Here is a 12,554-nt window from a genome sequence, read left to right on the forward strand (position 1 = left end):
TTGATAGTTGGCTGAATATGAGCCAGCAGTGTGCTCAGGTGGCCAAGAAGGCCAACGGCATCCTGGCCTGCATAAGAAGCAGTGTGGCCAGCAGGTCTAAGGAGGTGATTGTGCCCCTGTACTCGGCTCTGGTGAGGCCGCACCTCGAGTACTGTGTTCAGTTTTGGGCCCCTCGCTACAAGAAGGACATGGAGGTTCTCGAGAGAGTCCAGAGAAGGGCAACGAAGCTGGTGAGGGGTCTGGAGAACAAGTCTTACAAGGAGCGGCTGAGGGAGCTGGGCTTGTTGAGCCTGGAGAAGAGGAGGCTCAGGGGAGACCTCATTGCTCCCTATAGGTACCTTAAAGGAGGCTGTAGAGAGGTGGGGGTTGGTCTATTCTCCCATGTGCCTGGTGACAGGACGAGGGGGAATGGGCTAAAGTTGCGCCAGGGGAGGTTTAGGTTGGATGTTAGGAAGAACTGAAAGGGTTGTTAGGCATTGGAATGGGCTGCCCAGGGAGGTGGTTGAGTCACCATCCCTGGAGGTCTTTAAAAGACGTTTAGATGTAGCCCTTAGTGATATGGTTTAGTGGAGGACTTGTTAGTGTTAGGGCTGAGGTTGGACTAGATGATCTTGGAGGTCTCTTCCAACCTAGACGATTCTGTGATTCTGTGATTCTGTGCTTTTGAAGCAACTGGGTCTTGCCTCATTAGTGAGATGTTAGAAAGTTGAAGTGGGGCAAAGAGATCTAACTGTTTTGGCAGGAAAAGCTGTAGATTTGCCCCAGTGCATTGATGATGAAGTGACTGATGTGTCTGGTTGACTAGTGATGAGACTGACATGAGAAAGAGACATGCTCTTAAATTCTTATATGGAAAGCAGAAAATCTAGGACTGTATAAGATCTGATGGGTTATCACGAACACCATTAAGTCATATCAAGTTTGTTCTGAAAATATGCATGATTGCTGGTTTGTACTATTTCTTTTTACAAAAGTTTCCTGAACCCGGCTTCCTCAATCGTGTTCATATCCATCTTTCCTCTTTTTAACTTAGCTCTTTGGTTTAATAATTCTTCTCTTTCCCTGGTACTCATCGCTTTCCACTGCCATTGTGAGGCTGTTTTCATTCTGTAGGTGGGTTTACATTTATCTAGCATCCTCACATGAAATAATTGCACCATTCCTCACTATAAAGTCATAGCCTCTCTCATCCTGTTCTTGTCTGAATTCCTCCTTCCTGAGCGTGTGATGAGGATTTTATACTTCTGTCTCACCAGCACCCGAACAATGATATTAATGTCTCTATCTCTGTCACGGAAATTTCTTACCTGGTAAGTCCTAGGAGGCTTGTTTTCAAGCACTGAAGTGAAGAGAAGCAAACATCAGCCCGTATAAAAAAAGAGGAAAGCTGTGATCAGACTGTTTCAAGTAGAAAAAAGCAGTGAACTAGAATTATGAATATGTTAATGGAACTAAAGAGATAAATACAAAAGCAATATCTCTGAAATTGTTCTATACAAAAACCAGAGAGGCACATTATTATCAATTAAGTAAGAATATACAATCATTTCAACAACAATTTAAAATGGTCTTTCTAGCATGGAAATATTTTTTCAGGTTTTCAGCTTGGATAATTTAGGGATTTAATGAATTCTGTGTTCCTGTTTTTCTAAGTTTGTCATCCAGAAATATGATCAAAAGGCAAATGATGGAGGTTTACAAATCATGAAGGCAACAGATAAGCTGATTGTGGAATTGTTCACCAAATACTGCAGTGCAAGAGCTAGGGAACACTTGAAGCAGTTAGTAAGAAATCAATATAAAACAGGCAAAAATGGGCAGTGAGCTTCTGGAATTTGCTACCCCAGGAGGCTGCAGAGGCAGACAGTATCAGCAGGATTAAGAAGACAAATTTATGGACATCAGGACAATATGTAGGTGCTAAAAATGATGTACTCTCTAGTATCCCTAGTGTAGCAGGCACAGTTCAAGGGGAATGACTTCAGAAAGTAACCCTTTAAGTAGCTCTCCCTAAATACATCTCTGAATATAAAGCTGGATGAACCGCTGGTCTGATAGTAGGGCATTTTTAATGTCCTTGTGTTCTCTGTCCTGTTCTTTCGTTCTCAGTTAGATTCTGTGCTCCATGGTAAGTAAATTGAATATTTTGTCTTGATATTCATGAGTGCCTGTCAGGTTGCACTCAGAAGACAAGATCACCTTTCTTGGCCATGTTTCACACACGTTGTTTGTTCCCACCCTTGGTTCATTATCTTATCAACTTTAAATTAGCCATAGTTCTCACGGTTTTGCATGAGATCAACCTCCTACTATTTGCTCTTGCTTTCCTGCATTTCTTCAGTTCTTTCTACACTTAATAAATCCTTTCTTCCTTAAGCATTCACCTCCTTTACAAGTATACTATCAGGGCTTCTAGCATGGTCTCCCTCTAGATGTCTGTGAACTGTCAGCTTCACAGGCTCAGGGAAAAGAAGAGGAGCAGTAGGCTGTACCCATGAGGGGAGGTATGAGCATTTTTGATTAGGTACAGCCGACCGCGCCACATTCCTTGCTCTAGGGCCAATGCCAACCTCATTGGACCAATGCTTATACTCGTATTAATGTTCTGTGGCATGCAATGTTTCTCCCTCCACTTAAATTTTCATCTAATCCCAGCTTGATCAGATGAGATCTGTAACAGCTAAGTCATATTAGAAGAAATTAGGCCATCAATCCATTATTAAGCTGGAAAGTATTTTATATTCTGTGTCTGCCCTCGGGGTGTCTCAGAACGTTCCATGGCTGTTCCTTCCTGAATATGTGAGGGCTGGGTTTTAGGTGCTAAAAGATGCATAGAGATACTGAGGGTTGTTGGTTTTTTTTTAAAGCATTTGGTTCCCTGCCGTGCAAATAACTTGAGCCAAGGCCTATGTGTTTGTGACTACAATCTTTATTGTTCTGTTGGCCAAGATACTTTAGAAAAAAAATGTAGTGTCTTTTATGCATGTAGCTGCTACTTCTACATATATATAAAACAGCCTTTAAAGAGGTAGCAGCCATTCTTTAGTTTGAGGAACTTTTCCTGAGTTGTAAGTAAAGTTCCTTACTTGTGTCCTAGCAGAGATCAGTGTACACTCTTTAAAAACCTTATGCTTGTTACGTGTTCTGCTCTTGATAATATATTCTGTCCAACATGCTCTGAGAATTAAAAATCTAGCCCAATGGTTTCTGCATAGCTGTCTCTTTTATCTCTGATGCTTGCCAAAATGACCATCTTTTGGGTATGCTTATTAATTTTCTTCATTAATCCTCTCTTTTTCAATGAAAATAGATCTTAATCTTGAGATCCTTCATGAAGGTTGAGCCACAGCAGCACAGAATAGCAGAGGTTGGAGGGCACCTCTGGCAATCGTCTAGTCCTGTCCCCGTGCTCAAAGCAGGGCCAACTAAAGCCAGTTGTTCAGGACCTTGTTAGTCAGGTTTTTAGTATTTCCAAAAAATGGAGGCTCCACAACCTCTCTGGACATCTAAGCTCAGTGTTCAATAACCTTTACAGACTCCTTAGCACTTTTCAGGTACATACCGTACAGGAAGCAATACAGTGAAGCATCTGAAATCATTAGTTGATTATTAGGACCTTGGTCTTAGTAACTAACTGGCTTTGGTGACTCCAGTCATTAGCTCTATCTTTTCAAAGTCATGACTTAGTACCAGTATAATAAGTTATTCCAGTTCTGACTTGAATTTTGTTGTTTTGAGTGTTGAGAGGGAAGAAAGATAGTATGGGGAGGATTGGATTTGATTGTCTTAGTTCAGGTCACTTCCTGCATTCTGGAAATGCCAACTTCTGCCTATGGATGTTTACCTTCTTGCCTCATCACTGCCTCAACAGGTCACCTTGTGTTTGGTACAGGAAAGAGTTAATCTAAGGCAGCTTGTAAAAGCTGTTGCAAATAGTATGAGTCAAAGACATTTTTTCCCGATAGCATTGTGCTTTGAGCCAAAGCCACAGAGGAACTAGCATGCCAGGAGTTGAAAAGAGATGTCTCTGTGTTGTGCACACTCAACTTCCAAAGGCAGCGACTGGGGTAGAAAACTGACTTGAATATGAAATAAAGAGGTGCCCTGAGGAAGTAAAGAGTGGTGACTATATCCATGGCCAAAAAGAGGTGGAGGACGCTGGATGAGATACATGGCCTGTGTCTGTCTTTTCATATTACTGTTGCTGACTCCCTGCCCTAAGATGACATGGATGTTGGCACTCTTTAAACTGATGGTTTGTTTATTTTTTTGTTTGCTTTCAGTTGCTAGATTGACATTACGGACCATACTGTTAGGCTGCTGTACATCCTTTGTAAATTGCTTTAAGATGTTTTAGTGTGATAAGGCGACATAAAAATTGAAGTCATTATTACTATCTCTATCACCGAGGGAATTGGACAGCTGGCATTGATCTGCAAGGAACTAATTTCCATAGTTTGTTATTACATTAACCCATAGAATTCTTCTTGTTTATGATTTCAAAGAAACTTTTCCTAATCAAAAGGTCATCCTCCATGGTATTGAGTGCTTGAGAGACAGGGAAGGGCAGGAAATGAATGAACCCTGTCATTTTTCATTTGATCAATGAGATCTTGCATTGTTAATAATAACATCCCAGCACTTTACATTACATTTACATCATATCAAGATCCCACCAACCACTTCACCGAACTTTTTATGAGTGAAATGTAGCAGTTATTGAAGGGGATGCTGCTAACTACTTGGTTTTGGGGCAAATTTTATGTGTCCCCTTGAATTATTGGTGGTTAACTTATCTCAAATTCTTTAATTAAAATAATCATAAAAATTCTGTACCCATATTGCTGTTTTGTAAAGAAAGAGATTGAATAAGGTCCTTATCTTGCTGTTGAGTAATGCTTTATGATGAGCTAAATTGCACCATTCATCCAAAAGCCCCACTAATGGCAGCACAGAGGCTGCTGTGTTGTGGAGAGAGTAACTTCTTCTTCACCATCCTCTTCTGCTTTCAGAATAAAGCCTGAGAAATCAAAGAAGGGATTTTTAATAATTAAAAGTGCTTGCCATTAGAACTAGAGGAAGTAAAAAGTTCAGTCTGTTTAAAAAATTGAACCAAGCGTCGTGCTACTTTCCAAGGTGGTATCGATGTAGCTCCAGTGTGCTTTGCCAGTGTCAGCCAGGGCATCTGTGGCCAGGCAAACATAGACGTTGGGAAATAAGAGGCAGTAGAGGGCCACAGGACTCTCCTCCCTGTATTAGCTCACAAAACTAGTGAAAATGAAAGAGAGTAAGGTTTGTTTGTTTTCCTCCTAATATAAGGCTCTGCTTGATGCTTTGGTTCTCTACTTGGTCCAAATACTTCTCTAGTGTTGGCTCCACCAATGTGCCGCCTTCCTCCTGTTTGCTCATGGCGTGAAGGTGCCCAAAAGATGGAGTCAGAGTTCCACTAGCAGAATGTGGGGAGTGGGGATTGTTTTTAATATCTACAATCTGCATGGGACCGTGGTGCAACATTACCCTAATGGAGAAGATAAGTCGCGAACAGAGAGTTCAAAGCCTGCAAAGGCTGTAATAGGGCAATCTTTATAGCTGGGCAAACAGCTTTTTCAGGAATGACTTAGATACAAATGATTGTGTATGGGGATGTATAAAGGAAGTCTCTGGCTCATTTTTTCTGTTTTGCTGTGATAGGTTACTGCTTAGAGGGATTTGGAAGGCTGGATCTCCAAGTATAGGGCTCTCCTGAGAGGTGTTGCTATTACACTATAAACATGTCTGAATTGCAACAACGTTCATCCTTGGCATATCTAAAAATTGATTAAATTGGTCAAATTTCACTTTCACTGGTGGTTTCTTGACAGTAATTTACATGCTTGATAATAGGTGAGGGCCTATTTAGACACCTGGACCAATTGTAGGCTTCTGGGGGAGACCAGCTGGCACTCAGCTACAGCAATTGGTCATCTAAAATGGCACTAGATACCAATTTTCCATGTCCAAATGGCTCGCAAAATATCAAAACAATATATAAAGTCAAGAGAAAAGGGAAAAGTGGAACATAAGTCTCTGACAGTAAAACAGTACCTAACCGAGGAGACTCTGTCATCTCAGACTGAAGTATTTCAGGGCTGGGAGCTTTTGCTGTAGGAAATTAGCCTGTCAGAGTGAGAATATTACATTAACGGAAATCCTTGTGTGATTTTTCTTTCTGACTTTTGCATCCAGGCCGTGCTTTGCTGAGACTTACTGACAAAAAGCTTGAACGAATGGGCATTGCCCAGGAAAGCCTGCGACAGCACATTCTGCAGCAAGTCCTTCAGCTGAAGGTGAGAGAAGAAGTCCGAAACCTCCAGCTGCTTACACAAGGTATGAAAAATAATTTCGGTGTGGGCAGCTCTTGAGATCAGGTAGGAGAAGTTTGCCTGAGGGAATAAAAGGTGACTTGACATTCTGCAGCAAGAAATGATGCGTGAAAATGCCTCATAGATTCCACATGCTTTCCAAGTTGGGAACAAAAGGTAAAATAATGCACAAATAAACAGAGATGTTCAGTTGCCTGTTTTGCATGATGAGTAGGCTCCATCTACCACTGATGGTGGTCTTACTTAAATGTCTGCTTACTAACATGAAAATAATTACATATAAAGGGAACAAGAAGAGAACATGCTGTCTTCATAGACACTGTACATTTTGCATTAATTGTTTACTTTCAATGTGAGATAAAAGAGTAATCTCTGTAACCTGTTTTATGGTAAGAGCTGTCAGTGGAAAATTACCTGTTAGACTCTGCTTTTTGCAGATGGCTGATTCCTTTTTCATGTTGGAGTAATTTTATTGACTTGAATAGAGTTGCTTCTAATTTATGCTGCTGAAAAAAAGCAAAACTGGGCTCAATATGGAGATCTTGATTAGGAGACAGGGAAGCAGGAGTAACAAAAAAGCTTGTACATATTTTCAAAATGAGGTTAAGATGTTTTATAGTGACTTGCATTATTAGTTTTCTATTAGGGCTTTTTAACAGCTGTGGTAACACAGAAGAAAAGCAGTCATTGTGGTAACAGTGTAAAGTAACATTTATACATCTTTTGATACATATCTGCAGTACTTTCTCAATGCTAAACATTGTTTGGTAGTCCAGTCAGATAGCATAAACCGCACACTTCTGTGGCGTTTTGGTTCAGTGCCTGTAATATGTCACATCGTATGAAAAAAATAGAGTTCTTCAGTACATGCAGTATATTTTTAACAAAACGTCCTTCACACATGACATTATGTTCCCGATTAAGCCTTTCTCACTGTGTTTGGGGAAAAACTCTCTGATTAGTTGAGTAAGCTGCATTTTATCTGAAAGAGCTGAATAGTTCCTTCAGGCTCGGTGTCTTGTGGATTGTGATGAGGAGCTTTAAGGGCTCCTTTATATCACCATGATCTGTGAATACGACTTCACCTCGTCTTTTGTCATGTCAAAGGCAGCGCTCATGCTGAAGCATCAGTGCTCGCCAGATGTGTAGAGCCCTCTTCCCTTCATCCATTCATCTTTTCATCCATTATTACTACATCCTTTTCTCTGGTATTGTCTGGGTTCTCTCTTCCCCTACATAAGAAATGTTATTGGAAAGTTTACAGGCTGCGAAGTTCTGGTTGTCAACCATCACTGCCGCAGGCTGGTTTATGGAAGTAAACTCTACTGATATGGGACAGTGAAGATCCAGGAGCTGTAAATGTGGGTCAGTCGGTCACTGTGGATAGATTTCCGCATGAACCTGTATTGAGGACTACGTTTTTCCAGGCTTCTCCTTTTCTGTTTCTCTCTGGCTTCCCTCCGGACACATCAACTATGAGTCATGATCAGTCAGACAGCGGTGACTGCTATTTCAAGGAATTTAGTGAAGCATCCTTTGAGATTTAATCCTTGTCTGTGCAGTTGAAGATACAAATTTGGACTTTGGTAAGGGCATGAATAAACACATACTGAACTATGAAAGAAAGTTCAGCAATTGATGTATGGGTGTGTGTTTAATGTAGTCTCTCTCTGCCTTGTAGAGAGAACAGTTGCTTAGTCTGATCATATAAAGGCATGCCATCGTGTGCTTTATGAAAAACAGCACAAGCTTACAAAAAGCTGATGGTCTGCAGCTCCTGCTGTCTTCCCCCGGAGTGGCACTAGCCATTGTGCTGCACTGAGCTCCATTTTAGCCTCCTTAAATAGAGCAGGAGTTACGGGGCTGTACAGCTGTCCACTGAATGTTCCCTCGTGCAGCAGGTCTGTGCTAATCGTGTGATCCCAGAGCAGGGGACGATGAGTGATAGGTTGACAGCAGTGTTCCTATCCCTTATCACTTCATTTACACCAAGCTGGAGTGTGTCTGCTGAGAGTGCCTGTTTGCAAGTACTAAGGTTAAGATACATTTTCTCAAATAAGTGCAGCCTGTAAAACTGGATGTCAGTTTTTCTCTGAAACTGGTTCTGTCCCCTTGCCCAGTTTCTTCAAACAGTGTCCACGCTTGCTATGGCTTATACATTTCTAATTGAGGTTGTTACTGAAATAGTTTGCTCTAAGTTTTCTTCTGTTTTGGAGATCTTTTTTTCTCTGAAGAGTAACAGATTTGCATGCCAGCAGTTTCTGCTTTTTGAAAATTCAACTTGCAAAATGCAGCCCTCAGTGCAGCAGTAGCTACACTGTCCTCTGCTGTCCTCCAAAATGTCCTCCAAAAACGTGAAAAAGCCCTCTGTCTCTCGATGCAGAGCTCAAGAGATCTTTAGGTAAAAGAAGCCACTAAAAATCCTTTCTGAATTCATTTAACACACCAGCAGGGTTACAAGCAGTGAGGTCCTAATTCAGAGCCCATTGATGTCAGCAAAACGACTTCCACTGACTTCTCTTCGTATCCTGATTGAAGCTGGAGGGGACAGGGAAAGTTTCAAAAAAAGCACTATGTAGTATTTATCAGGTATTTTAAGTGTTTTTGTGTTCTGTTGTCCACAGAGAAAGTTAACCTCATTTTAAAAACTCAATAGAGAACTAGCATTCTTTTCCACTCCTGTTTTAGAAAATTGCTTAAAACTGCTTCATTCTTCTTCATTCAGGACACACCATCCAGTCAGTTCTGGGGATCTTAAAGCCAGAATAGTATGTGATTGTGTAATTGAAGACTTGTCTCGAGTTTTAGGGAGACTTTTCTTTGGAGTAAGGACTGCCTGATTGAGGCTATTATCTGCAGAAATGCTATTCCAACCTGCGCTAGGATAGAAGGGTACAGGCCCAACTACTGATCTCTGCTTTTTTCCTAGACTTAGTGATGTTGAGGAACTAATTTGACAAAATATCTTCCAGTGTCTCTTAGGGAGAGCTGCACACTGCTGGAAACACCATTATTGTACTGTTTCCACTCAAAACCTGAGCTGAAAGATCATTTAAAAAAAAAAAAAAGCCTTACATAACTACACAAAGAAGTTATTTTGAGATTTTTCAATGTGAGTCCTGGTTTTGGCTAGCATAGCAGAGACTGTCCTCAAAATGGTAGAACAATGCTGTGTGTGATTCTCAGCAAAGTATCCACAGACAGCCATCTGCTAATAGGGCTGAGTTTATGAGGCACTTTTGGATTTAGATTAAAATTCAGATACCTGCATTTAAGATGACATTGGAGCCTCTCCTATGCTTCTCTCTGAGTTTCATATAGGGCAAAGCGCAACTTTAATGTGCTGCCTGGCCACAGGATGTGCCATTTTCTTAAAAAAATAAAAATAAAATAAAAATAAAAAATCTCCTGCTAGAAAAATGTGTTAGAATAAGGGTTTATGCTTCATTGAAAAGCATCACAGCTGTTGATACCTGTTGGCATTATTTCTTCAGTAAGTTTTATACTCATCCTGCCCTGGTGCTAAGCTACTGAAAAACATATGTGCCCATTGGTAACCACAATAAGACCAATTTTTCTTCTTCCTTCGATTTCCAGAATAGTCCCATTCAAAATGTATTATAATGCCCTAGCATTTTATTCTTCCAGGAAAGGAACTAGAGGGCCTTCAAAGGTGCATCTCATCTTCTGAGGAAAGATGAAGTAGGAGCCACATATTCCAGAGACGGATTGTTCACTGGGCATTAGAGGAAACTGGTAACAGAAATACTGCTTTCAGGGTCAGTGTGGCGAATAAACCAGGACTACGAACCCCACCCCACTGAACCCCGTTTTAAGGATTTTTGTAGTATTAGCAGCCTTTTAGTACTAGAGTAAAGTCAGGCATGATCAAGCAGAGAAAGTTTCAGCTGTTTGGCACCGAACCCTCCCAGCCTGTCGGAAACATTACCCTAATTCCTGTTCACCTTGTCCGCTCCTTCCTTGTGAATATTGAAGGCGGGAGGAATTTGAACGCTGCCTTTCCAGCTTGCACGACCGCGTCTGAGGACGTTCGTTGTCATTTTCCATAATCAAAGCCTTGAAGTGCTAGACTTACTCCCATTGTCTGAATTCCCACATAGGAAGACCTTCCCTGTTGTGATGGGTCTGGTGCACAGCATGAATGGCTGGGAATTACACACCTGCCTGAAAGGGGCTCGAGCAGTGAGAAGATCTGAGAACACAGGGCCTTCTGAAGTGCAGGACTGGAAAGTCTTTTGGAATCAAGAGAAGACTGCAGCTTGCCATCACCCTGCTGTGTAGGCTTTATGGATACAGCAGTATGTGAACTGTTGTTGTCTACTGTCTTTTATGTCTCTTAAAGAACCGTGGCTTGGGATCAGGACAACTCTTTGTCATCCTTGTAAAGAAGTCAGAACAACTGAAGTTCGTGATAGAGGGTGATCCTGTTACACTTCCTTGATGTACTGTTTTCTTTCCTGGGTACATTCTGGACTCAAGGTTTTGGCACCTAAGGAACCAAGAGTTCCTTCCGCCAGAAAAACTCTTTTTCATGTCTGTAAAAAACAGCAGATGTTGCCTCTGCGTGCGCTCAAGGTAGGCAGTGCGTTTGCCTTCCCAGGCAGCTGATGGGAGGAAGTGTGTAACACTTGTGGAATTTGGGTTTCATGTCCCTGTGGTGGTGTTCTGAGCCATGAGGCATTTGAAATGTTGACTCTCCTCTTACCAGGCACCCGTTTTCTTTTGTTTTCATTATCTTGACCTCACCTTTTTTCTTTTCCCTAAGTGGAAGCTTCCAGCTAGTCAGGAAGAGCCTTTCTTCTTCTAGCACAAATTACTATGCAAATGTTTCTTGCATATGCTGCATACATGGCATCTATCCAATGCACAGAAAAAAACACTTGATAGTTCAGAAAAGCTTCAGCAAACTTAATTCCCAGCTGATTTCCTTTGCTTTGTGCTCCTGTTGTGCTCCAAAATCTCTAAGAGACCTCATAAATCTAAAATAAAGAACAGCATGGAAATATTGGCACAATTTGTCCAAAAGTCCAGGGATAAACTACTGTATTCCAGGACTCAACATGGTAAATTGCCTGGTTACAGAAAAAGAAGTTTTAGTCTTCTCTGTACTGGTTTATTTTCTCTATATGTCCTTACCCCTCTCACTTCCTTCCGTTGTATGTTCTCTCTCCTGTGCCGCTGTAGGAATCTTAGCACTTGTGCTAAGTGCTTAACACTTCTCTTCCAAGACCATAAAATGACTTTGTTGCCATCCTAGAGTACAAAAGAGCAGTCTTTGTTGTATTTTTCTCCTGGTCAAGGACATATGCAGCACTTAAAGAGGATATAGTCTTGGTAGTCAGAAGCTGTGGTTGTTTCTGAGAGGTTTTTCAGACTTTAGGCACTGTTAAGGTTTCTGAAAATCAATTTTTTCAGGTTACAACTATGCACTGAGGCTTTCTCTATAGTTTTCATTTGTTTTAGCTGAAGTACAATATTGTATGTGGAGTGTCTATTTGAGCACAGATAAAAATGTTTAAAATACATGCATCGGTGATGATGAATATCAAGTTCCATCTATGGCATCAGTTATTTGAATTGCACGTTTCTGGTTTCTAACCTGAAGAATAGACTCCACAGTGCAATCAACAGTCCCTGATAGACCACTGAATTGCCATGGTTCTAATAGTTACCTTTTAGCTGTTGCTGTGATGCTAATATATATATATTCATATCAAACAACCAAGTGAGCCAGCTGACAGAGTAAGTTCCAGAACACTGGACGATACCTTGTAGTGCACTCTGGATGTGCTTAGCACAGAATTGCATAGCATATTATTTTGGAGTTTGAATAAGGAAACATGTAAGCAGCTATGAAATTTGTATTGATGAACTTCTACGGCAAGATTTTAGCTGTATAATACTATTAGATGCTTGCATTTTTATATGTTTCTATACATGATATTGCAACTTAGTCTAGTGGGAATGCAGTTTTATCCATTTTATACGATTGATTGCAGTGTCTCATTTTCTTACTGTTTTATTGTTTTGTGTTTTTTTTTTTCTTTCTCATTCCTGCTTTTCAAATTTCTTAGAAGTCAGTATGCTGGAAAATTAGGTGTGGAGAGTTTGGCCCTTCTAAGCTAATCCATACCCAAAACTGTCTTACATGTTGAATGAATACATCTTACA

The 12,554-nt window shown here is 40.8% G+C and overlaps 1 protein-coding gene across 6 annotated transcripts in view; it reads left to right on the plus strand.

Annotated features, from left to right (window-relative positions):
- The window catches only part of SAMD12 (sterile alpha motif domain containing 12), a 175,201-nt gene that overhangs the window by 79,620 nt on the left and 83,027 nt on the right, over window positions 1–12,554 (plus strand). For all 6 annotated transcript variants that reach the window (XR_014579561.1, XR_014579562.1, XM_083823827.1 and 3 more), the window contains exon 4: window positions 6,226–6,366. Coding sequence is in view for 4 of the 6 variants with exons in the window: in XM_083823827.1 (XP_083679953.1) it covers window positions 6,226–6,366 (141 nt within the window). In the remaining 2 variants the exon portion in view is untranslated. The remainder of the gene's footprint in view (window positions 1–6,225; window positions 6,367–12,554) is intronic.

The sequence above is a fragment of the Anser anser genome (genome assembly GCF_964211835.1).
Source record: "Anser anser genome assembly, chromosome: 2".
NCBI classification, from domain to species: domain Eukaryota; kingdom Metazoa; phylum Chordata; class Aves; order Anseriformes; family Anatidae; genus Anser; species Anser anser.